We start from the raw sequence: 24,459 nt of genomic DNA, 5'->3' as shown, positions 1-24,459 counted from the left end.
TTTTTTTTTTTTTTTTTTTTTTCTGTACGCGGGCCTCTCACTGTTGTGGCCATATGTGGCCATATGGCCATGTGTCGCATCTCCTGTTGCGGAGCACAGGCTCCGGACGCGCAGGCTCAGTGGCCATGGCTCACGGGCCCAGCCGCTCCGCGGCATGTGGGATCTTCCTGGACCGGGGCACGAACCCGCGTCCCCTGCATCGGTAGGCAGACTCTCAACCACTGCGCCACCAGGGAAGCCCTATAATCCTTTTAAATAAGGCAGCTCTTTGATAAGTTCTCCAGAGTCAACCCTTTGATTACACACTCACGATGTGTTATTGGAGGTACAAATCACACACACAAACACAGTCACAGTGTGTTCAATGTCTTAACAAGTCCCTCTCTATAACCCTTTCTTTAGTCCAAGTCCTTTCACTTCTTTCTCTTATGTAGATCTTTTTTTTTTTTGGTACGCCGGCATCTCACTGTTGTGGCCTCTCCCGTTGCGGAGCACAGGCTCCGGACGCGCAGGCCCAGCGGCCATGGCTAACGGGTCCAGCCGCTCCACAGCATGTGGGATCTTCCCGGATCGGGGCACGAATCCGTGTCCCCTGCATCGGCAGGCGGACTCCCAACCACTGCGCCACCAGGGAAGCCCTCTTATGTAGATCTTGAATCCACTTTCTTCAACCCCACTGCTACATGCAGGCCATCACCATGGTACACTGAAGCTACTGAACTAGCCCACCGGTCACTGAAACATAAACTCGAAACATACACAAATACACATACATAGAACACAAGTATGTACAGACACAGATCACCCAAACCAAATACAGACACAGACACAGATGCACACACATGTGGAAACATACATATAAACATATCTGTAGCCACACATATCTACACAAATGCACATATTCTATGAACTCTTCCTCATCTAGGTTGATGGTCAGAGTTCACAATGGAAAACCTGATCCACTGGCCACTCCAACTGAGTTTATTATGGTGCTTTACTATCCAGACAACCCCTACTCAATCACATACATATTTGAAAGCAGTCAGCTCCTAAGAAACTCTAAAGCCACATTCTTTAGAATACACTCGCCTACCCTTCTCTCTTAGATTCTCACTTCTCCCAGATGAGTGAGGACATCTCGGGACTCAGGAGGGAAGAAGAAAGGTTGGGTCATTCACACAGAGATAAATGAGAATGGTGACCATACTTTTGCATCCCGTAACATACATACTCTATGAAATCTATCAGTGTTACCTTGAGGACATCTCCTTCAGAGAGTTCAAATGCCCTGGCTTTGAGCTGAATCCCCTTCCCCGGCTGGGTCTGGATGGAGTAGATGCATTCGTGGTTGTTACCGTAGTTCACAGGAAAGTTGGGGGACAGCAGAGTGCCCTGAGTGCCCGTGACTGAATTCCCACACTCAGCTGGAAAAAGAATCACAGTAATCACAGATGAACGCCCATCAGCTACATCTGGAAAACAACCCACAGCGCTCGAGTACCTTACAAAGATGACAAGCTGCTTGCCTCTCTACCTGCCAGGGTGCCTGTTTATCTGTCCATTTGTCTGCCTGTCTATAGGAATGCTTATCAAAGTTTTTGTTTGTTTGTTTGTTTTTAACACCTGCCCACCTGTAGTTCTGTTACGTTCCTTTATTTCTCTCCTTCGATTTGTCTGTTTTTCTTCCGCAGAAATAGAAATAAACCCACCAGGCACCCTTTACTTTTACAGTGTTATGAAGCAGCCATTCTCCCTCCCACCTGTTCATATCGTATCATAGCAACAGAAATGACCACGGAGGGCATCAGGGGACTGATGGGGGCAGCCAAGTGAGGAGGGATGAAGCCTTTCAGTATCAGAGGATACAAACGAAGAGGGGACAAGATTGAATAATAATTGCTAGCATCTTCCAAGCTTTACAAGGACCATTTCAGCCATTAGTCACAGCAGCCGATCCCCATAAGGCAGGCACAATTATCATCCCTGTTTTCAAGATAAAGACCCTGGTACTTAGCAATTTAGATCAAGTCTCTCAATTCAAGCAGAGGAGGGGGCTGACAACTCAGCCCTCTTGGTCCTGGAATTTAGGGCCTCTGAGGCTCTGAAGAAAGTTTTGGCACAGACACATGGAAACCCTGTTTAATTCAACAGCTAATGAATTCACACCTTCCTCTCAAAATCTGTTCCTGCTTCTCCAGAATTAGTCATTCTTTCCCCATTGTTCCTATACCTCTATTTATAGCGGTCATCACAATTTTTTTTTTTTTTGTGGTACACGGGCCTCTCAGTGTTGCAGCCTCTCCCGTTGCGGAGCACAGGCTCCGGACGCGCAGGCTCAGCGGCCATGGCTCACGGGCCCAGCCGCTCCGCGGCATGTGGGATCTTCCCGGACCGGGACACGAACCCGCGTCCCCTGCATCGGCAGGCGGACTCTCAACCACTGCGGCACCAGGGAATCCCGGTCATCACATTTTACTTGACTTATTTGTTAACATTTCTATCTCCTCCACTGCCCTGTGGGTGCTTTAGGGCTTGGTCATATTTCTGTATCTCCAGCACCCACTGGCTCTGCTCCATGCCTGGGCAGGACAGCAGCAGGGATGAAAGGGGTAGCTCAGTGCAGGGCATGTGCTGAAGGACCCTGCAGTTGGCTCTCTAGGGTCTTTGATAATTGTGAAGCCTCTTCCTGGGCTTCCCTGTGGCAGAGCGTCTACCAGATCACACCCTGATGGCTTGTTTCTTGTCTGCACCCCCTACCCAAACTGTGCGTTACTTGAAGGTAAGGGTCATGCTTAACGAATCCATGAATTTCCAAGGCTTAGCCCAGATTGTCTGTAAAATAAATATTTGCCAAATGAATGAATGAATAAATATGGAGGACACTGACCTCAGAGGATGGCCAGCTCTAAAAATGATTAGGTTCTGGAAGGATATAAATACAAGTCAGATGGCAGGCCCATTATTTGCCTGGACATATGGGGAGTTCGGAGCATATGTAGAATCTCTGAGGTTGGTGGTAGCACATCTGCTTTCCCCGAACCATTCCTCAGTGTCCCTATTCTAGGCACAGTCATTGGCTGGAAGGACCCTGAGGTCACCACATATTCAACTTTAATTGCCCTGAGCCTGGAGTGTCCTAGGCCACAGCAGTGTGGAGGGAGCATGTGATACAGGAACACTCAGAGCTGAGTCTCTAGTGGGCTTAGTTGTACCTCTGTGTGTTCTCTTGCCCCCAAGGCTGCTCCTTAGAACTTTGAAGATAGTGACCATGTCCCACCAATCAGTCCTCTGATTGGTGGGACAAGCCCTCCTCCCTGGGCCCTTTCCAGTTCAGGACCAGCTTCAGCTTCCTAAGACGTCACGTAAGTCATTACTATGGACAGCATGTTTGTGTCCCTCTGACAAATTCTTATGCTGAAGCCCTGATTCCCCAGTGCAATGCTATTTGGAGGTGGGGCCTTTGGGAGGTAATTAAGTCTAGATAATGTCATGAGGCGAGAGTCCCCATGATGGGATTAGTGCCCTTAGCAGAGGAATTGACCAGAGCCTGCAATCTGTCTGCCGTGTGATGGTACAGCAAGAAGGCTGCCATCTGGAAACCAGGGAGAGGGCCTTTACCAGACACTGAATCCACTGGCACCTTGATCTTGGACTTGCCAGCCTCCGGAACTGTGAGAAATAAATGCTTGTTGTTGAAGCCACCCACTTTATGGTATTTTCTTTTTTTGTTTTTTTGTTTTTTTGTTTTTTTGTTTTTTTGTTTTTTGTGGTACGTGGGCCTCTCACTGCTGTGGCCTCTCCCATTGCGGAGCACAGGCTCCGGACGCACAGGCTCAGCGGCCATGGCTCACGGGCCCAGCCGCTCCGCAGCACGTGGGATCCTCCCGGACCGGGTCACGAACCCGTGTCCCCTGCATCGGCAGGCGGACTCTCAACCACTGCGCCACCAGGGAAGCCCTATGGTATTTTCTTATAGCAGCTCAAACTGAACAGGACAGCCATCATTTGTCTTGGAGGGGAAATCTCGCTTTTCAGTACTTTAAACTCAGCCTGTTTGCAGAGTGTCCGAATGTGCGTAATGAATGTGCAGAGCTGGGGCATAAAACTAAAGGGCGGGTGGTGGACGGGCACCCTGGTGGCTGCTGATACTTTAGGTGGATATGTTTCTAAAGTGTGTAAGTATTCTGGGTGCCCTCTGATGAAGGTGGGCATTTGGGGAGGGCGTGCTGAGGGCTGTGCATATTTAGACATTTATTACTCAGTCACATCACGTGGGCAGCCCTCTGAAGCAGCTCTCCATCATCTCTGGGCATCACACAGTATTCTCTTCCATCTAGGGAACGACATGTGGTGCAGTGGGATGAGCATGGATTTTAGACTCAGACCAGTTATATCAACTCTCTGAACCTCGGTCTCTTCATCTGCCTCCATCTGGACAATAACAGCACCCACATAAAACTAGAGAGAATACATATATGAAATTTTATGATGAAAGAGGTGAACATATAGGGAGTGGCTAGCACCTAGTAGGCCCTCAACAAGCATTATTCCTTTCTCTCCCCATCTAACCTGATGAATCTACACAGCTTATCTGCTTCTATTTGGAGCCCTAACTGCCCAGGCTCCGGGAATGGCCGAAGGCCCAAGAAGCTTCTCGGGAAGCATGTGTTAGCTGCCTGACATTCACAGCACCCTCACTGTTCCTGATACCTCTTGCTCTCTGCCTAGTTCCTAAAAGGTGGTTTACCTTAAACGTGGGCTTTGACATATTTTTGCACCTCCTTCCTACCCTGGCTTGCAGCACAATAGCTATATGCCATCTCTGCCCCAGCATGACCCTCTCCTCTTTCCCACATGCCCGACACCTTTATGGGGAGGGGAAGGGGGCTGACAGCTTCAGAAGGGACCAGTCCTTGGCCCCTAATGAGGCCTTTTTCCAGGGCACCAGGGAGTGTACAGGAGGTAGCGGGACCTGGCACTTGCTTTTGGGAGAGTTTCCAAGTATCAGGGGAGGTGAGCAGATGCACGGAAAAGCCAAACACAAGCATAAATGGAAAAATAAACGTTCCAGAGAAACAAACAGTCATCTGCACCGGAAAGTGCTGCGGCTAATTCGGGCATCTACGACTTCTGTCATCCCCATCAGAAGAGGTCTCGTTAAGGGCAGGGGCTGTGTCTTGTCCATCAGTCTGGGGCTCCCGAGGCAGAGAGGTAGGTCTGCTCCATCATGTGGGGCTCCCAAGGGCAGGATCATGACTCTTGGTGCAGAATGGGGTCCTCTGGGATCAGGGCTGTCTCTTCCACATCCAGCTCAGGGGACCCTGAGGTCAGGGGCTGTGTCCCCCTGTCACACAATGAATTAGAGCCCAGGACTGTTCATCTCCTTCTCAGCAGGGAATGTTCCTGGTAAGTTATTCAATTTACACCTCCAGTGCGTATGGCGACTGGGAGCCTCTCCCGGGTGGGCATTCCCGTGATACCTCCAGCCGGAGGTTCTGCTGTGGGCTGGTGGTAATTAGAGGTGATTATAATTGCTATGCGTTATGAATACATACAAAACAGAAGACAAATGTAATAACGAAAATATTGTGAGGAGCCATGAACAAACAGTAATTGGAATAGTAAGTTAAAGAATGAGTTTATGTAATGAGATCAATGAGGCAGAACTTAGGGCGTGTGTGTATCTGTGGTCCTGGATAATCCCATTCAGGAAAAATTCCCCTCAGAGCCACTTAGCTGAAGACATTTCTCCAGAGCAGAAAGGACCTGCTAGCAGCCACATCGAAACTGAACCTACACAGTGGGAGTTACATGTGTGTCTGAATGTGTGTCCAGGTCAGGGTGGGTGGATGCTCTGGGGGATGGTTGCAGGAAAAAGGATAAACTTTGAGATTAGTTAATTGATCAAAAATGGAATTCTGCATCTATTTGTCTTAATGTTTCCCCTCTGAGATCGTAAAGCGTTATTGGTTGTTGGTCATGTCATCGATAAATAATGATAGAAAGGTTATTGGCAAAATGATAATAATATGGCACCCCGTTGGTGTATGTAAATTACGTCATCTAATCTGGAATAAAGCCTGTGAATCGGATATTGTTATCTCTGTTTTATAAGCGAGGAAGCTGGAGTTGCTGGGGTCTGGTGGCTTGCCCAAGATCTAACAGCTGGTAAGTGGCAGAGCAGAGACTCACCCTTGGGCCCAGGTGACCCCACAGCCTGAGCCCAGCCCATCTTGCCATCCTATTTACGACTGTCCTCTGCAGAGCCCCAGGGCTCCGTGCGGTTGTCTTGGGCAAGGCTGACCTCAAGGGCTCTCAAGATGCAGGCACCTGTTTCAGTCAGTGCAGTGCTGCTTTGATCTGTTTGGTATATTGGGGTTTTCTGTAATATTTAGCACTAGCGGATAGCAGTGAGCACGGAAGGTACTCCACTGATCCAGCCTGTGTTCCATCTAGCCCCATGGTGTGAGCATCGAGCAAGCAGAGCCGTGAACCTTATAAATGAGGGACAGCCAGCAACTGTCCCCAGTCCTTGGGATATCACCCCACTTCTCTCCACCCTCTGGGCCTGAAGCTCTGAAAAGTCTGCTCTAGCATGCTGGCAAGGAGGCCGGCAGGACCTTGGGTCACAGGGCTCCTGGTCCCAACTCCATCAGCTGCCTCTTTAACCTCACCACCCACTGCTCTCCCCCTCGCTCGCTCCAGACTGGCCTCCAAGCTATTGCTCAAACACCGAGCATCCTCGAGGCTTGGGGCCTTGGTACTCTGCTCCCTCTTCTCCCATGAATTAGCTCCTTGAATCCCTTCAGATCTCTACTAAAATGTCAGCTCATCAGAGAAGTCTTTCCTCACTACTTGTTATAAAAACCTCCAGCACTTTCTAAGCTGACCATCTTTCTCTGTAACCCTCAACACTGCCCGACACACTACACATCCATGCGTTTACGGCCCATCTCCCCCCACCAGAATGTGAGACCAGGAGTGGAGAGACCTTCTCTGTATTGTCCACCTTTGTATTCTCAGCATCCAGAAGCATGCCTGACCTGCAATGGGTGCTCCATAAATGAACCCAACTCCTGCTTCTCTCTCTCTTCCCCAGCGGAATGGAGGAAGTCTTTCTAGAGATTCTCAAAAGCTATCGGACCCTCACTGGACAAGAAAAATCAGCCCTCTCCTCAACCAGATGGGGATTCTCCATGGGCAAAGGTCATACCTCCTTCCTATAGGTGCACCCACACACCCCACCCAGATTTCTCCACAAGAGGCATCAATTAGCCATGGGAATGTGTGCTAAGGGTGGTAGGTAACAGCATAGAAATTGATTTCATCCGAGTGGACCTACTGTGGACCCGCTTTGTAAAGGTCAGTTGAGGCTACAGAACAGCTCATGAAGCAGGCATTGCCATCTCTCCTGTACCGATAAGGAGGTTGGCGTGGAAGGAGGCTAGGCCACCCACCCAAGGTAACCGTGTGCTAAGACAGTCCTTAAACCCAGTCCTGTCGGCCTCTTGGCCCAGGTGCGTTCCACCACCTCCCAGCAATTGACTAAAGTCCGGCCAACCCCATTAGTGAAGCAAAATGAAAGCACGTGACCACCTACCAACACACCTTGGCAGAGGCGAGCTCCACAGGCGCCGTCTGCCCCCCAGGCACGTGATGCGGGCCGTGCCCTCCAGACGGTACCCGGGGAAGCAGGAGAAGGTCAAGGTGTCGCCTACACCAAACTGCAAGCCCTTCCGGATGCTGTAGGCTGGGACCTCAGGCTCCTCACAGGGCTCCAAGTCATACTCTGGAAAGGCAGCAGGAGAGCTGGGGTCACACACAGAGGATGGGAACACACAGACAAAGACACCACGGAGAAGAGGACGAGAGAGGAAGACAGAGGTACACGATACACACCGATGCACGAAAAGTAAGGAGAGAAGGAGAGACAGTACCTACCAACACACCTTGGCAGAGGCGAGCTCCACAGGCGCCGTCTGCCCCCCAGGCACGTGATGCGGGCCGTGCCCTCCAGACGGTACCCGGGGAAGCAGGAGAAGGTCAAGGTGTCGCCTACACCAAACTGCAAGCCCTTCCGGATGCTGTAGGCTGGGACCTCAGGCTCCTCACAGGGCTCCAAGTCATACTCTGGAAAGGCAGCAGGAGAGCTGGGGTCACACACAGAGGATGGGAACACACAGACAAAGACACCACGGAGAAGAGGACGAGAGAGGAAGACAGAGATACACACCGATGCACGAAAAGTAAGGAGAGAAGGAGAGAGAGCCCGAGAGGGACAGAGACAGGCGAGAACAGGCAGGTGTGTTCTGGGTGGTCTGAGTGCCTCCAGACCACAAGCAATGGGAGAGAGCACCGCCTTCCTGGAAACATGCTTCCCAGGAGTACTTCTGAGGCTGACCCTTCCCTCCTCTGTCCCTTCATCTCCACATGAACCCCAGCCTCAGGCTTGTGGACTCTCCTGTCTCTTTCTCCCCGGGCACCAAGCCAGATCAGTTCAATCAGCCTGGTTCTAGAGGTTCACAATGCATGACCCAGCCTAGGGCAACTTACATTGGGAAAAAGAATCCAAGTGCTTCAGCCGAAGCTGTGTCTTGGTAACACTGGCACTTGAGGCAGATGGCATCTATGCACCAGGGACCTGCCTCTAGTGACTTTTATACCTCTAGTGATGATATAGAAGTACCTTTTCCCTCATCCCCAAGGGCATCTCCCTTCTGGGACACAGTACCCCGGGGGGCTCTGTGTGGTGGGGAGAAAGAGGCTGGATGAGGCAGACTGGCTGGATATGTCCCATCAGCCAGGACATGGCAGGTGGCATCTGCTGGAGGGACACTGAGGCTGAGCTCAGCCATGTCCCATTTCCTAGAGGTCAGATATCTCTCAGCCATCCTGGGGAAATCCATCTGCTGTCTCTGCTCCTGGCTGGTGGTGGGAGGGGGTGGTCTGGGAGCAATAGTCTGAGAGCAGCAGGAGGACTTGGTACTAGAGGAGTGAAGGGTCCTCTTTTCTCCCTGAATGCACATTAAAGAGCTTTCTTTTCAGGATTCCTAAACACAAAGATAAATATCTATCGCTACTCAGTTAGCATTGGTGAAGTAGCCCCCACATGAGACCAAAACACTCCAAAATGTGTCAGTCTCCCTTCTTTTTCTTTTCGATTTTTTTTTTTTTAGAAATTGCTGTGGTTGTGAAGTAGTGGAAGTGGAATCAGAAGAAGAATCTGGAATTACTAGGGCAGGATGGGACTCCTGAGGTCCTCTAGTTCAATCAGTTGGGTTGGTCATGTTCAGAGTGAAGCCTAAATGCCTTCACAGAAGGAGATTCCCCAACAGACCTGCTAATTCCTTCCAAGCCCGCTCTAAGGAAGTTCGTCCTTGTGTCTAACCCAATTACTTCTGCTGCAGCAGTGAGGTCCCTCTCCCAGAGGCTGGGGAGGGGACCGACAGCCATCTGCTGGGAAGACCAGAGGCCGGCAGCAGGGTGGGGTGGTGGGAGAGTGCTCAGCCATCACTTACCCCGAGGGACCCTCACATGTTTTACCTGAGAAGGTGATGTTGAAGCCTTCGTAGGACATGGAGAAGTCGGAAATGAAGCGGACCTGGGCAGTGAAGTTGCCATAGAGTCCAGCGCTGATGGGCGCTGGCAACCGGGAACCGGTCAGCTGCCTCAGGGGCTGAGTGAAGCTGCCATTCTCCGTGATGACGAGGTAGTCGTGGCTGCTCTCCAGGTGGAAGGTGTGGAAAGTGAAGAACACACCTGCCAGGAGACCAGAGGGTCAGGGTGATGACAGTGAGAGGCCTGAAGGGGCTCAGCTGCACGATGGGGTCTGCACAAACGTCTCCCGCTTGCAAGCGTCTATCCGTGTGCAGAACCTCAAGCTTGAGCATGATCAACACACACCAGCCAACCTGAATGAAGGAAGCCAGGTGAACCGCACATGCCCCTGCCCTGAGGTCCAGCCAGGGAGAAGGACGCTGCTCTCTGGTTGTCCCAATTTGAAAGGGAGATTTATGGCTAGGTCATTCATTCAGTCAACAAGTATTTGTACATTTATTGGGTACTTCCTATGGGCCAGGATCCAGGGCTGCGTGGGTGCAAGGGGATATAGCTACAGTACAGAGTGACAAATGCTGGAACCAATGTAGATCAGACTGCGCTGGGGGGCAGAAGGGAAAGAGGGGAGGGTAGGATGCCCTCACTAAAGAGTGAGCATTTGATTGAGGTCTTAAAAGGAGGCTTAGGAATTAACCGGGTAAGAGGGGAAAGGGCACCCCAGGCAGGGTACTGGAGACAGAGCTGCTGTGGACTCCAGGGCTCTGAGAGCGGCATGGTGCGGCTGGACACACTAAGCAGGAAACATCTGGAAGAGGGGCTGGAAATGTAGGCTGGGGCTGGACTGGATGTTTTTCTGGAGGCATTGAGAAGCCATCCTATCCAGAGTGTATCCAATTTCAGGTTAGCAAGATGTTGGTGGCTGTGAGGAGGACGAAGTGGAGGGAGAGAGAACAGTTAGAAGGATGTCAGCCATGCACTGCGGGAAAGTGGATGGGGGCTGGCAGAGGGGGTGAGAGCAGGAAAGGGACATGAGACTCAGGAGGTGAAATGGACAGGGAACAGAGGCAACAGATGCAAAGGAGGAGTTAAGCGATGACGCGGAAGATTTTTTTTAATTTTAACAATTTTTTGAAAAACATCTTTATTGGAGTATAATTGCTTTACAATGGTGTGTTAGTTTCTGCTTTATAACAAAGTGAATCAGCTATACATATACATACATCCCCATACCCTCTCCCTCCTGCGTCTCCCTCTCACCCACCCTACCCCACCCCTCTACGTGGTCACAAAGCACCAAGCTGATCTCCCTGTGCTATGTGGCTGCTTCCCACTAGCTATCTATTTTACGTTTGGTAATGTGTATATGTCCAAACCACTCTCTCATGTCATCCCAGCTTACCCTTCCCCCTCCCCATGTCCTCAAGTCCATTCGCTATGTCTGCATCTTTATTCCTGTCCTTCCCCTAGGTTCCTCAGAACCTTTTTTTTTTTAGATTCCATATATATGTGTTAGCATATGGTATTTATTTTTCTCTTTCTGACTTACTTCACTCTGTATGACAGAGTCTTAGGTCCATCCACCTCACTACAAATAACTGAATCGGACTCACAAGGATTTGTCCTGCTGGTCGGGACTCCCGGGGACGCCCGGGGCCGAGCACAGGTCATATGGTACTTCTATTTTTAGTTTTTTAAGAAACCTCCACACTGTTCTCCATAGTGGGTGTATCAACTTACATTCCCACCAAGAGTGCAGGAGGGTTCCCCTTTCTCCACACCCTCTCCAGCATTTATTGTTTGTAGATTTTTTGATGATGGCCATTCTGACTGGTGTGAGGTGATACCTCATTGTAGTTTTGATTTGCATTTCTCTAATGATTAGTGATGTTGAGCATTCTTACATGTGTTTGTTGGCAAGCTGTATATCTTCCTTGGAGAAATATCTCTTTAGGTCTTCTGCCCATTTGTAAATTGGGTTGTTTGTTTTTTTGATATTGAGCTTCCTACTATCTGGAGGGTTTTTATCATAAATTGGTGTTGAATTTTGTCAAAAGCTTTTTCTGCATCTATTGAGATGATCATATGGTTTTTCTTCTTCAGTGTGCTAATATGGTTTATCACATTGATTGCTTTGCGTATAATGAAAAATCCTTGCATTCCTGGGATAAACCCCACTTGTTCATGGTGTATGACCCTTTTAATGTGGTGTTGGATTCTGTTTGCTAGTATTTTGTTGAGGATTTTTGCAACTATGTTCATCAGTGATGTTGGCCTGTAGTTTCCTTTCTTTGTGACATCTTTGTCTGGTTTTGGTATCAGGGCGATGGTGGCCTCATAGAATGAGTTTGGGAGTGTTCCTTCTTCTGCTGTATTTTCAAAGAGTTTGAGAAGGATAGGTGTTAGATCTTCTCTAAATGTTTGATAGAATTCGCCTGTGAAGCCAACTGGTCCTGGGCTTTTGTTTGCTTGAAGATTTTAAATCACAGTCTCAATTTCAGTGCTTGTGATTGGTCTGTTCATATTTTCTATTTCTTCCTGGTTCAGTCTCAGAAGGTTGTGCTTTTCTAAGAATTTGTCCATTTCTTCCAGGTTGTTCATTTTATTGGCATATAGTTGCTTGTAGTAATCTCTCATGATCTTTTGTATTTCTGCAGTGTCAGTTGTTACTTCTCCTTTTTCTTTTCTAATTCTATTGATTTGAGTCTTCTCCCTTTTTTTCTTGATGAGTCTGGCTAATGGTTTATCTTCTCAAAGAACCAGCTTTAGTTTTATTGATCTTGGCTATTGTTTCCTTCATTTATTTTTCATTGCTTTTTTTTTTAAGGTAACACGTGTTTATTGCAAAAAAGCTTTAGAAGTAGAGAAATGTGTAAAGAGAAACATTTTTTTAACATCTTTATTGGAGTATAATTGCTTTACAATGGTGTGTTAGTTTCTGCTTTATAACAAAGTAAATCAGTTGTACATATACATATGTTCTCATGTCTCTTCCCTCTTGCATCTCCCTACCTCCCACCTACCTTATCCCACCCCTCTAGGTGGTCACAAACCATGTAGCTGATCTCCCTGTGCTATGCGGCTTCTTCCCACTAGCTATCTATTTTACGTTTGGTGGTGTATATATGTCCATGCCATTCTCACACTTTGTCACAGCTTACCCTCACCCCACCCCATATCCTCAAGTCCATGCTCTAGTAAGTATGTTTCTTTATTCCCATCTTACCCCTAGGTACTTCATGACCTTTTTTTTTTTGCTTCTTAGATTCCATATTAGGGAAGTTTTCAACTATAATCTCTTCAAATATTTTCTCAGTCCCTTCTTTTTTCTCTTCTTCTTCTGGGATCCCTATAATTAGAATGTTGGTGCATTTAATGTTGTTCCAGAGGTCTCCAAGACTGTCCTCAATTCTTTTCATTGTTTTTTCTTTATTCTGCTCTGCAGTAGCTATTTCCACTATTTTATCTTCCAGGTTACTTATCTGATCTTCTGCCTCAGTTATTCTGCTATTGATTCATTTTAGAGCATTTTTAAGTTCATTTATTGTGTTGTTCATCATTGTTTGTTTTGTCTTTAATTCTTCAAGGTCCTTGTTAAACGTTTCCTGTATTTTCTCCATTCTATTTCTAAGAATATGGATCATCTGTACTATTATTACTCTGAATTGTTTTTCAGGTTGACTGCCTATTTTCTCTTCATTTGGTTGGTCTGGTGGGTTTTTACCTTGCTCCTTCATCTGCTGTGTGTTTCTCTGTCTTCTCATTTTGCTTATCTTACTGTGTTTGGGGTCTCCTTTTTGCAGGCTGCAGGTTCGTAGTTCCTGTTGTTTTTGGTGTCTGCCCCCAGTGGTTAAGGTTGGTTCAGTGGGTTGTGTAGGTTTCCTCCTAGAGGGGGCTAGTGCCTCTGTTCTGGTGGATGAGGCTGGATCTTGTCTTTCTGGTGGGCAGGTCCACGTCTGGTGGTGTGTTTTGTGGTGTCTGTGACCTTATTATGATTTTACATAGCCTCTCTGCTAACAGGTGGGGTTGTGTTCCTGTCTTGCTAGTTGTTTGGCATAGGGTGTCCAGCACTCTAGCTTGCTGATTGTTGAATGGAGCTGGGTCTTAGTGTTGAAATGGAGATCTCCTGGAGAGCTTTCGCTGTTTGATATTACGTGGAGCCAGGAGGTCTCTGGTGGACCAATGTCCTAAACTCAGCTCTCCCATCTCAGAGGCACAGGTCTGACACCTGGCCGGAGCACCAAGACCCTGTCAGCCACACAGCCAGGTACGTGGGCAGTTTCTTGTCTTTTGGGAAGCCTGAGGTCTTCTGCCAGTGTTCAGTAGGTGTTCTGTAGGAGTTGTTCCATATGTAGATGTATTTCTGATGTATTTGTGGGGCAGAAGGTGATCTCCAAGTCTTATTCCTCTGCCATCTTGAAGGTCTCCCCAGATGACGGGGAAGATCTTGACCTGAAGGACAGTGATGTCTTTTGTGACCTGGGGTTGGATGCATAGGCAGAACAGGAGTACGTGGTAGAAGGGTAATGGCCTTGGCTTTGAACACCCTGCATGTTTGGCATTCAAGCAGCATGAGCTAGTGGGAACTGGAAGTACAGACTTAAGAGTTCAGGACCAAGGTCAGACTACAGCAGTAGATCTGGGACACCTGCTACCTGAATCCACAAGCATGAAGAGGACCAGAGCAGGGAAGGGTGGCCATCAGAGAAGGGGCAGATTGGAAGCCTGGGGTAGGAGGGGCATCAAACAGAAGACAGGGAGGAGGGGGATTGGTGGGGGAGGGGACAGGCAGCCATCCCATCTGAGATGGGAAAAAGGGAGGGGACCTCCACTGAGGGGGAGGGGCTAAGAGCACTCACTAAAGACAATAACATTCAGCACTAAGTATGTGTGTCACTGTCCCGAGTTGCTCTTTAGTTGGCCCCTATCAATCAGAAGGGAAGATACGGAAACATTTACAAGTTCTACAAGTTCCAGCTAGTAGGTGGGAGAGCTGAGATCTGAACTGAGACAATCTGGTGGCGGAGGCTGTGCAATAAACCACCCCATGAGGCATCTTCTCTCACTATGGAAAGAGAGCCCGTGGTAGGAGGGGCCAGGTGGCCGCAGGGTTCAGGGTTAAGTTATGGAGCAGCAGGATCTTAACACCCTTGGCAACTCCTGAACTTGTCCAGATGGCAGTTGTGCTTGTGTGGGCAGATGTGTAATGCACGTCCACCCACGGGTGAGTGTGCCCATGGGAATACATGCCATGGATGTACCAGGGCAGGAACTCGGGTAGGCGAGGAATGCTGCACCCAAGTGCTGTTCAAAGTCCACGGACCTCAGCATCTGGGGCATTGTCTGGAAACTTGTTGGAAATGCAGAATCTTGGCCTCCACCACAGACCTCCTGAATCAGGATCTGCATGCTAACGAGATCCCCCAAGAGACCTGTAGGCACATACAAGTGTGAGGAATACTCCTCTACTTACTGACACGTTTTTGATAAACGATGGTTAGAGCCAAGGTCTTAATGCTTAAGCATTTTAGATGTTTTCGGTTTTTTTGCCTCTCTGTTGATAGAAACTGGCGATCTGGAGTATTTGGGATTCTACAGGTGGGGGTTGGGGGAACAGAACCCAGTAGACGTGGGACCAGGGAAGCAGCTTGTGAATGCCCTGTGTCCGGGCAGCTGACATGCATCCATTTATCTATTTACTCAAAGACATAGACCCTGAGCGCCTACTAAGTGCCAGGCCTGTGCTAAGCACAGAGAAAGATCTCCCAGTCTAGAGGAGGAGACAGGCACGTCAGCAGTGAGAATACAGAGTGGGGACACAGAGCGAGAGTGGGCAACTACGCCTCCGGGGTTGGGAAGGCTTCACAGGGGTCACAGTCTGTGACACAAGGGGTGCAAGCATGCTTGGAACCCCACGGGTATGTATGCCCGTACATATCCTGTACTGCCCACACATAAACACGTGTGCAACTGAGAAAACTGTTCTCAGTCTGCAGAGCTTGGGAAGAGGCTTGGTGGAATAGACGTCTTTCCCTCCTCGCTGGAACACAGGGCTGGGTGGAGGATGAGTCAGACACAGTAACAGGCGGAAACGAAGGTGAATTAAGCACTGTGCCTTTACTCTGTTTTTCCAGCATGCAAAGACAGCCCCTCCAAAGGAGTAAACATTTGGCAGGGATTCTAAGGGTGAGTAAACAACCGAGGTGAAACTCCCGGGTTTCCCAGCTATGCTGATTGCTTGGGGCTCTTCTGGCCATTGTGTGAAAATGAAGACATTGTCACAGAAATAGAGAGGCCCTGTGTTGGAGTTTGAATCCAGATTTGGTGTGACAGATGTACACACAAGCGAAGACTCCACTGGAGTGAACCATGCAGAGTCGTGCAAAGCACGACTGGAGCAGAGAGAGCAGGGCCATGGGAAAGGAGGGGATTTGGAGGGAGGCAGACCTGGGTCAAAAGCCCGTCTACCAGCGAAAGTGTCTGGGCCAAAGCTGCTCTGCGCCTTTAGGTGACATTTAATCCTTGGGGAGAGGAACACCTGGGGCAGCACATGCAAAGCCCACGGCACAGTGCCTGGCACACAGTAGGCGTTCTTAGTACACAGTTCATCTAACTCCCAGACAGCCTTGTGGGTTAAAAGATGTCAGGCCTGGGGTCTTAGCAAAGGCATGTTATCTGGACTCCTGAAATGGCTGCTCCCTTGGGCTGGGCATGTGGTAAGTTGAACAATTCTGAATTTCACAGTTTTCAGTTTTCCCAGCTGGACTTCTACCTGGTAGGGAGCAATCGGAGTCAGCAGCCTCCATCGGTCTGTTAACCCAAGATACTGTTACAAGCAGAGCCTGAGGGGTGCCCTCTGGAGAAGGGTGTGAGTTCACTTTAATTCAATTCGTATAGATATTTCTGGAGTTTCTTATGTGCCAGGCATGAAGCCAGCAGCTGAGGAAACTGCAGGAAGCAAGGCAGACATTTCTCTGAGAGAGCTTGGAGTTGGTCCGGGGGACAGATGACGAGGATGCCAAGTTCCATACAGTGGGGAGAAGTCTGGGATTGGGAAGGTACAGGGTCACACAGGAGCCTGTGGAGGGGGGCCCCACCCAGACCCAGCGCTGGGGGCAGGGGGACGGGAAGGTTCGGTAGAGGAAGTGAATTCAGAAGGATGAGCAGCTGGCCAGGCAAGGGGAATGGTGGAGACGATGCGGGGACAGGAAGTGCTCCAGGAGAAGAAAATTGTCCCATTGTGCAAAGCTCTAGAGGACAACGAAAGCCTAAGAAGTTCTAGGAACTGAAAGAAGTTCAGTGCAACTAGAACTTAGTGCTTAGAGGGCTCAGAAGGAGGCTGAGAAAGGTAATAAGCCAGGGCTATAAGGCCATGCTAGCTAGTTTACTATTTGGGGCTCAATGCTTAGGGTCTGGTGAAGCCTTTCAATGGTTCTAAGGAAGAAGTGACCTGGTTATACATCAGTGACCTCTTGATTCTCTGCCTGGACCACCTCTCATCCTGGCTAATTCCTGTTCATCCTTGAAGACTGGCCTAAGTCTCAACTCCCCACCTGTGTCTGCTCTATCCCAGAATTGACCATAGTACATTGAGAGGTCTCTTTAGGCTGGATCTCTACCACTTGACTACAAGGCAGGCAGCGCCAGAGGGTCTCTTCCCCTGTGTTTGCCTAGCACCTACAGCAAGCAAGTATCAAATAAGCATTTGTTAAAAATTTGTTGAACTGCATTGACTTCTAAGGAAAGACACAGGTAGAAAGGCAAAGAGGAACATACACCCCTATAATTACAGACGTCAGATGCAGAGAGAATCATGACTATGGGGGGTTGTTACTCTAGGAGTCACAGGGGGCTGCCTTTCTTTCCCTCTTGATGCCACAGAGTAGCTTCTGGCTCTGGCAATGGTCAACTCTGGACCAGGCTTGGTGGAAACAGCTCTGCAGGATGAACAAGGACGCTGCCTCCGTCCCTCCTCTCCTTGGGAACAATACTGTGGGAAAAAGGGGCCAGCCCCGCATTGCCCTGACTGCCGGAGAGCCCTGTCTTGCCCAAGGCTGTCCTAATCCCAGCTAAATACCAGGCCTATTAAATGCAACAGTGACAGTGCTTAAATACATGAGGTGGGATTATAAGTGACTTTTCTTTCAAATTTTCTTTTTTTATACAAATAGTATACTTTACATGGAATACATATTTAGTGCTCAAAATTAGGAAAAAGTCAAAAGATGAAAATAAGATATTAACCTTTGGGGGCACAGCTCTTCAGACTGTTTTCTATGCACATATCCTTGCTTAATTTTTTAATAAATTAATTAAACTAATTAATTAATTTATTTTTGGCTGTGTTGGGTCTTTGTGGCTGCACGCTGGCTTTCTCTAGTTGTGGCAAGTGGGTGCTACTCTTTGTTGCGGTGTGTGGGCTTCTCATTGCGGTGGCTTCTCTTGTTGCTGAGCATGGGCTCTAGGCACGTGGGCTTCAGTAGTTGTGGCATACGGGCTCAGTAGTTGTGGCTTGTGGGATCTAGAGCACAGGCTCAGTAGTTGGTGCACGGGCTTAGTTGCTCCGCGGCATGTGGGATCTTCCTGGACCAGGGCTTGAACCTGTGTCCCCTGCTCTGGCAGGCGGATTCTTAACCACTGCGCCACCAGGGAAGCCCTCCTTGCTTAATTTTTATAAACTGAATATATTACTTTGGCAAACTTCTTTTTTAGTCAACAGTGTATTGCAACCATCTGTGTAGGGCTTTAAATATTCTTTCACATTACTCCTTTCAGTAGCTGCATGGTAATATTGAATATTTCGTTATTTGGCTATACCATACGTTTAGTTAACATTTCCTGATCGATGGACATTGGAATAGTTACTAGTTTTTCAATTAATAAAGTGTTTTAGGGGACAACCTTGTAGCTAAATCTTGATGTACAGTTTATTTATTTTCTTCAGATAAATTCCAAGAAGTAGAACTGCTGGGTCCAGAGGCACGTATATTCTTTTTTTTTTAATTTATTTATTTATTTTCGGCTGTGTTGGGTCTTCGTTGCTGCACGCAGGCTTTCTCTAGTTGCGGCGAGCGGGAGCTACTCTTCATTGTGGTGCGCGGGCTCCTCATTGCGGTGGCTTCTCTTGTGGAGCACGGGCTCTAGCAGCACAGGCTTCAGTAGTTGTCGCTCGCGGGTTCTAGGGCACAGGCTCAGTAGTTGTGGTGCATGGGCTTAGTTGCCCCACAGCATGTGGGATATTCCCGGACCAGGGATCCCACAGCATGTGGGATATTCCCGGACCAGGGATCAAGCATTGTCAGGTGGATTCTTAACCACTGCGCCACCAGGGAAGTACCGGAGGCACGTATATTCTTAAGACTTTTGATTCATTGCTGAATCATCCTCTGGAAAGTTTGAGCAGTTTCACACAATGGCAGCACTGGAATTCGTGTCTCTACACTGTCCCCCACGCTGTTACACTGTTGTGATGTGCTCTGCTGACTTGAAAAGGGAAACGGCATTTCACTTACTGGGTGAATATGCATTTTTAAAATTGTTAGGGGTGGTTGAGGTCTTTTCATTTGTATTTCCTCTATTACAAAGTGCTTATAGTTTTGCTTATTTTATAGCCCTGTAGACCAGGCATATTTTTCTAAAAAAAATTTAAGAGCTCTTTATGCATCAGGTTCATGGTCCTTGGATGATTATATAGGTTGCAAATATTTTTGTCCATTAACTATTTGAATATTTTACATGAATATTTTGAATATTTATATATTTATTTAAAAAACCCATACATCCATTCAAAGTATTATTTAATCAGATCTAACAGTCTTTGCCTTTATGGATTCTACTTTTGGTGTTACTCTTTAAGTAAGTCCCACCTGAGGTTAGATTTTCATATCCTTCTAGTACTAGAATTTGTGGATAAATGCGTGAGGTATGATTTGGTTTTTTCTTTTTCCCAAATGGTTAAGCCCACTGTTTTAAAACCATTTATTAAATAATCCATCCTCTCTTTAATGGATTGGAAATGACACTTTAATCATATACTAAAGACTGTCTCTCTCTCACACACACATATACACACACACACACTCTCTCTCTCTCTCACAAACACACACACACACACACATAGGGGAATCTATTTCTGGATCTTTATTTTCCCCCACTGATTTGTGTGTCCACTCCTATACTCATACCACATCATTAAAATTATTTTATCCCATAGTAACATTTTAATATCTGGAAGGGTTACTCTTCCCTTTAAAGTTTTTCTTGGCTTTTCTACACGTTAATTCTTCTAGATCAGAGGTTCTTATTTAAAGGCACGCATCACAGTTACTAGTGAAGTGTTCTAAAAACATAGTTGCCTGGTTTCCACCACCAACATAGAAAATCTAAACCTCTAGTGTAGGGGTCTAACATTAGAGTATTTGCCAAACTGCGTTAAGAACCTTGACTCTAGATGAACTTCGGAGCAAGCTTCTGAGGGTAGAAGCCATCTCTGCCTGGTTACTGTGTATTCCCAGTCTCAGGGTCTGCCGCATAGGTGGAGTTCAATCAATATTTGTGGAGTGAAAGAGTATATTGGTTAATGTTTATTTGTAGTCAGCACCCTTACTTTGAACTTGGGACTCCCAAAGGTCATTCATGCCAGGGAAGGTAGGGCAAGAATCCAGCCTGGTGAGGAATATGAAAACACTCGTCTGAGGAACAGTGTGAATTCTGTGAGAAGAGGATCGCCACGTACAATATCTGAAGGCTGGATGTGAGGAACAGGGAGCAGAGGCAGCCTATGTTCCTCCAGGACTCAGTACAAGGAACCCAGTCTCAGGTTATTAGGAGGGGTCAGACCTAGCAGAAAATGAGAATAGGTGCCCCTTTGTTGCGTGGGTTGGTCACCTCTCCGCCACGGGGGCTGTTTAGACAGAAGGTGTATTGTCGTCTTGTGCGGAGTGATTTGGAGAAGATTCCCGACCGAATTAAGTAGGTTTGAGAGCTGGTAATCTCTAAGATCTCTTCCAGAATGGAGATTTTAGGTTTGAAAAATATTTGTTGAATGAGTTCTGTGATTCAAAGAGATAGGAAGGTTCTGGTTGGTGAGAAAAATTCAGACTAAGCCCAGAGGTCACTAGAGAGGGAGATCCCCATTGAGGTCATCTTGACCTGGGGACCTTGGGGCCCTGACCATGTTGCATCCCAATACCTGCCATGGGCCTAAACACTTACCCTTGCCATGTGATGTTTCGATAATCCAGGTGCAGTTCAAGTTGTTGGGGTAGAAATCAGGGAACCCCGGTGACAAGATGGTCCCACTGGAGCCTTGAATGAAGCCACCACAGAGAGCTGGAGAGGAGGGAAGCGGGCACTGAAAGACTGGAGCGGCCCAGGGAGCTTCCCCCACAGTCCCCCTGGGATCCCAGCCCCCATCTTGTCCAAACCTCCAACCCTCACTGACAGGGTCAGGGGGTCAGTGCCTGTATTTTCAGGGCAGGAAAGGAGTCCTCTACTTTAGCGCCCCCTGCTGGTATGTCTCACCTTCACAGCTGGGCAGGGCCCGGCTCCACTGGAAGTTGGGCTCACACTCCAGGGGCTCCCCGTCGCTTAGTGTGTAGCCCGAGTCACAGCTGAAGGTCACCAGGGCGCCCACGTAGAAGTCATTCCCATGACGCTGCCCATTGACGGGGATCCCTGGATCCAGACAGTGGTCTGACTGCAGTGTTATAGCTGGAATAGAGAGCCCACAGCTGGAACAGCTCACTGTGAGCACAGAGGGACCCCAGCTGACTCACAAAGGGAGGGGGGAGAGAGCCCTGATTGAGAGAAGGCTGGAGTTGTCATCTGCCCCCTCCTCAAATGTGGCTGTCAGTATCTGCTGCGGGTATCTGAAGACCCATCTGTCAGGGAGAACAACCTGTCTTCATCATTCGTTCGTTCATCATTCATTCAGTAACCATCAGTGAGGTGTCCCCTATGGCTCAGACACCATGCTAAGGGTTATGGATACGAACACAGGTAAGAAAACGACCCTCCTCTCATGGTGCTCTCGGCCCTAAGTTACTAGAGTGGGCTGCAAAGAATCGAATCAACAAGCTCTTCCAATTGAGGCACGAGCGATGAATGCAGGTGACGAGAGAGGGTGAGGGAGCGGGAGATGGCATCTCACTCCAACATCACCATCTGTCCCCAGAGTGCCCAGCATGGTGGCGCCCAGTCACCTGCACACAGAGGGGGACCTTCCATTCTTTCTAAAGTTGAGCTCTGAGAGATGCTGAGAACAGGCAGCACCTCCCGAGGAGCACAGCCTAACTGAGAACGCCACGGCGACGCGGCCGAGCGGGGCCTCCTGGTGGAGCTCAGCCCTTGGTCCTTTCCCCACACAGCCGACCCTGTCACTGACGCCCCGACACTCACTCTCATAGCGGAGCTGGAAGCCGATGTCCGAGTGACTCTTGTCGGTAGAGAAGAGGAGGTAGAGGTAGTTGCTGGTGCTGATGAGGAACTGGGGGACCTGGGTCCCGTGGTAAACTCCGATCAAGGGCGCCGAGTACGTCCGTCCATCTCGCACTTCCAGAGTGTCATAGTTGACCTCAGTTTTAAATCTGCCGAAGATGGAAGTGAAGACGTCTTGAGAAACTTCATTAATTTGCAAATGACAAAAGGCCCTGCCTGACCTGGGCTTCAGAACGAGTGGATTTTGGCAGGCTGGGAGATTTTAGTATAATCTGCACACATTTACTGGAGATGTGGGAGGACCTTGCCTCCTGCGTTGAACCCTCCTCCTCCTGTGGTTGGGTGCGGCTTTCCCAGTCCTCTCTGTGGCCTGGGCTGTGACCCATCTTCAGACCTAGAGGCACAGTGACTAGCCTCATGGGGGTCAGAATGTTCTAGGCCAGGGGTCAGTAAACTACAGCCCCAGGGCCAGTTCTGGTCTAGAGTCTGTTCTTGGATGGCCTAAGGGCTAAGAATGGTTTTTACGTTTATAAAGCAGTATTTTTTTTTTTTTTAAAAGCAAAGACTATGCAACAGATATCAGCAAGTGTCCCATGAAACCTAAAGTATTTACTACCTGGCCCTTCACAGAAAAGTTTGCAACAGCTATTCTACACCAGGAACGCTTTGTCTAGAAGAAGTTTGTGTTCATACTTGGGTGGCTACTTCCCCCACCCGAGGGGACAGCCAGGGTGGGAGTCAGAAGTGGGGCATATGAGCACGATTCGGGTCAGAGGTGAGCCTTCCCACACTGGAAATGCTCCTCAGATACTAACAGTCCCCTAAACATCACAGACCCCGCTACTGACATGGAACCAAGGCCAAGGGCAAAGCCAGTGCAGCCTGTCCCCACCCCACCCAGGGCAGCCACTCGAGTGTTCTCTGACCTCGTTGACATTCCAGCATCGGTGCTGGTCCGTCACCCACCCCAGCTTCCCTCCCACACCACCGCAGAGATATCATTCCTCACCCCCACCCCCAGGTTGTGGTTACAAGCACCTGTCGAAGGTGATTTTGATGGGGTAGCCTGGCTGGGCTTCAATCACCCAGGCACAGCTCAGGGCATCCTTGTAGAAGCCAGGCCAGCCCGGAGACAGGATGGTGCCGCTGGGTGAAGTCAGATGACCGCCGCAGGGAGCTGGGGGGACAGAAGGGAGAGAAGCAGGTTTCTTGGGGGGACAGATAAATAAACAAAAAAATCTCTCTATAAAACGTGTCTGCCAGCAAGTACTGTTTTTGTTTTTATGGAGAATTACATAAACTGTATAAACCGTGAGCTCTGTCTTTTGGGTCCTTTACGGATATGCCCAGTTATATCACTTGGAGTTTTATGAAGGGCCAGAGGGGAGGAATGAAAAGAATCCTTTAAACAGAGTCCTTTGCCATTCTAGTGGTGCTGAAGTACAACTAATATTTGGGTCACACTGGTTCTCTCTTTGCTCCTGACTCAATCATCAGGCCTCTGGTAGAGGCATAAGCCCGGCCCACCCTGGCACAGCTGGCACCCGGTGCCCTGGCCCAGGAGCACACAGCCCGCTCCGCTGTGAGCTCCCTGAGCGCAGGGGCCGTATAATTTGTCTTATGCAACGCGGAACCCCCAGCCCTTAGCCTAGTGCTTGGCACACGGGTGTCCCTCAGTGACCACTGCTTGAATGAATAAATGAGTGGATGGAAGGATGAGCGTAGTCACGGCAGGTAAAGCCACAAGACCCCCAGGGTCTGCTCAGGTGATTGGCAAACAACCTGTCCATTCATTGGATCCTTCACTCTCTCTAGTTAATCTTCATATCCCAGGGTGGTGGCTGCCAGGCTGGGAGAAGGAGGGGAGGATTCCTAAGTGCAGTGTCTCTTTAACATCTGAGACGATGCTCAACCTCCCTCTTACTGAGAAAATAAATACAAATCAAAACTCTACTGAGAAATTATTTCTCATCCATCAGGTAGGGAAAAATGCAAAAAGTCTGATGACTCGTGAAGCCGAGGGAAAGCAGGAATTCTAGTACTTTCCTGCTGGACATGCAGAAGAGCACAAACCCTACGCAGGGAAATTTGGTAGCATCCAGCAAAATTCATAGGCATTTATTCCCTCACCCAGCAACTCTACTTCTAGAACTCTATCCCAAAGATACACTGGCAAAAATATGCAAAGACATATATATGTACCAGGCTACATAACGCAGTACTATTTATAACAGCCAAAGAATGGAAAGAGCCAGAATGCTCAGCAATAGGGAGCTGACTAAATGAATTGGGGTAATCAACAACAGGGACAATTTATGCAGCTATAAAACAAGAATAAGGAACGTTCTATATAATGTCATGGAGTGGTCCTCAGAATATTTTATTAAGTGAATAAAAGCGAGATACAGCAGCAAAAGCAAGGGTAATGATTCCATTTAGCTAAGAAAAGGGTGGGAGACACACACA

The 24,459-nt window shown here is 48.5% G+C and overlaps 1 protein-coding gene across 1 annotated transcript in view; it reads right to left on the bottom strand.

The window, feature by feature from the left end:
- CSMD2 (CUB and Sushi multiple domains 2) overlaps nt 1-24,459 on the bottom strand; it is a 641,557-nt gene that overhangs the window by 203,284 nt on the left and 413,814 nt on the right. The window contains exons 18-24 of the mRNA XM_024765304.1: nt 23,032-23,170; nt 21,955-22,142; nt 21,079-21,267; nt 20,770-20,886; nt 9,544-9,759; nt 7,942-8,130; nt 1,255-1,424 (exon numbers count right to left, since the gene is read on the bottom strand). Of these exons, the coding sequence (XP_024621072.1) occupies nt 1,255-1,424; nt 7,942-8,130; nt 9,544-9,759; nt 20,770-20,886; nt 21,079-21,267; nt 21,955-22,142; nt 23,032-23,170 (1,208 nt within the window). The remainder of the gene's footprint in view (nt 1-1,254; nt 1,425-7,941; nt 8,131-9,543; nt 9,760-20,769; nt 20,887-21,078; nt 21,268-21,954; nt 22,143-23,031; nt 23,171-24,459) is intronic.

This window comes from Neophocaena asiaeorientalis, unplaced genomic scaffold, assembly GCF_003031525.2.
Source record: "Neophocaena asiaeorientalis asiaeorientalis breed wild unplaced genomic scaffold, Neophocaena_asiaeorientalis_V1.1 scaffold409, whole genome shotgun sequence".
Classification (NCBI taxonomy): Eukaryota; Metazoa; Chordata; class Mammalia; order Artiodactyla; family Phocoenidae; genus Neophocaena; species Neophocaena asiaeorientalis.
The sequence above is the reverse complement of the archived record's forward strand: the minus strand, read 5'-3'. Positions and strand labels throughout refer to the sequence as shown.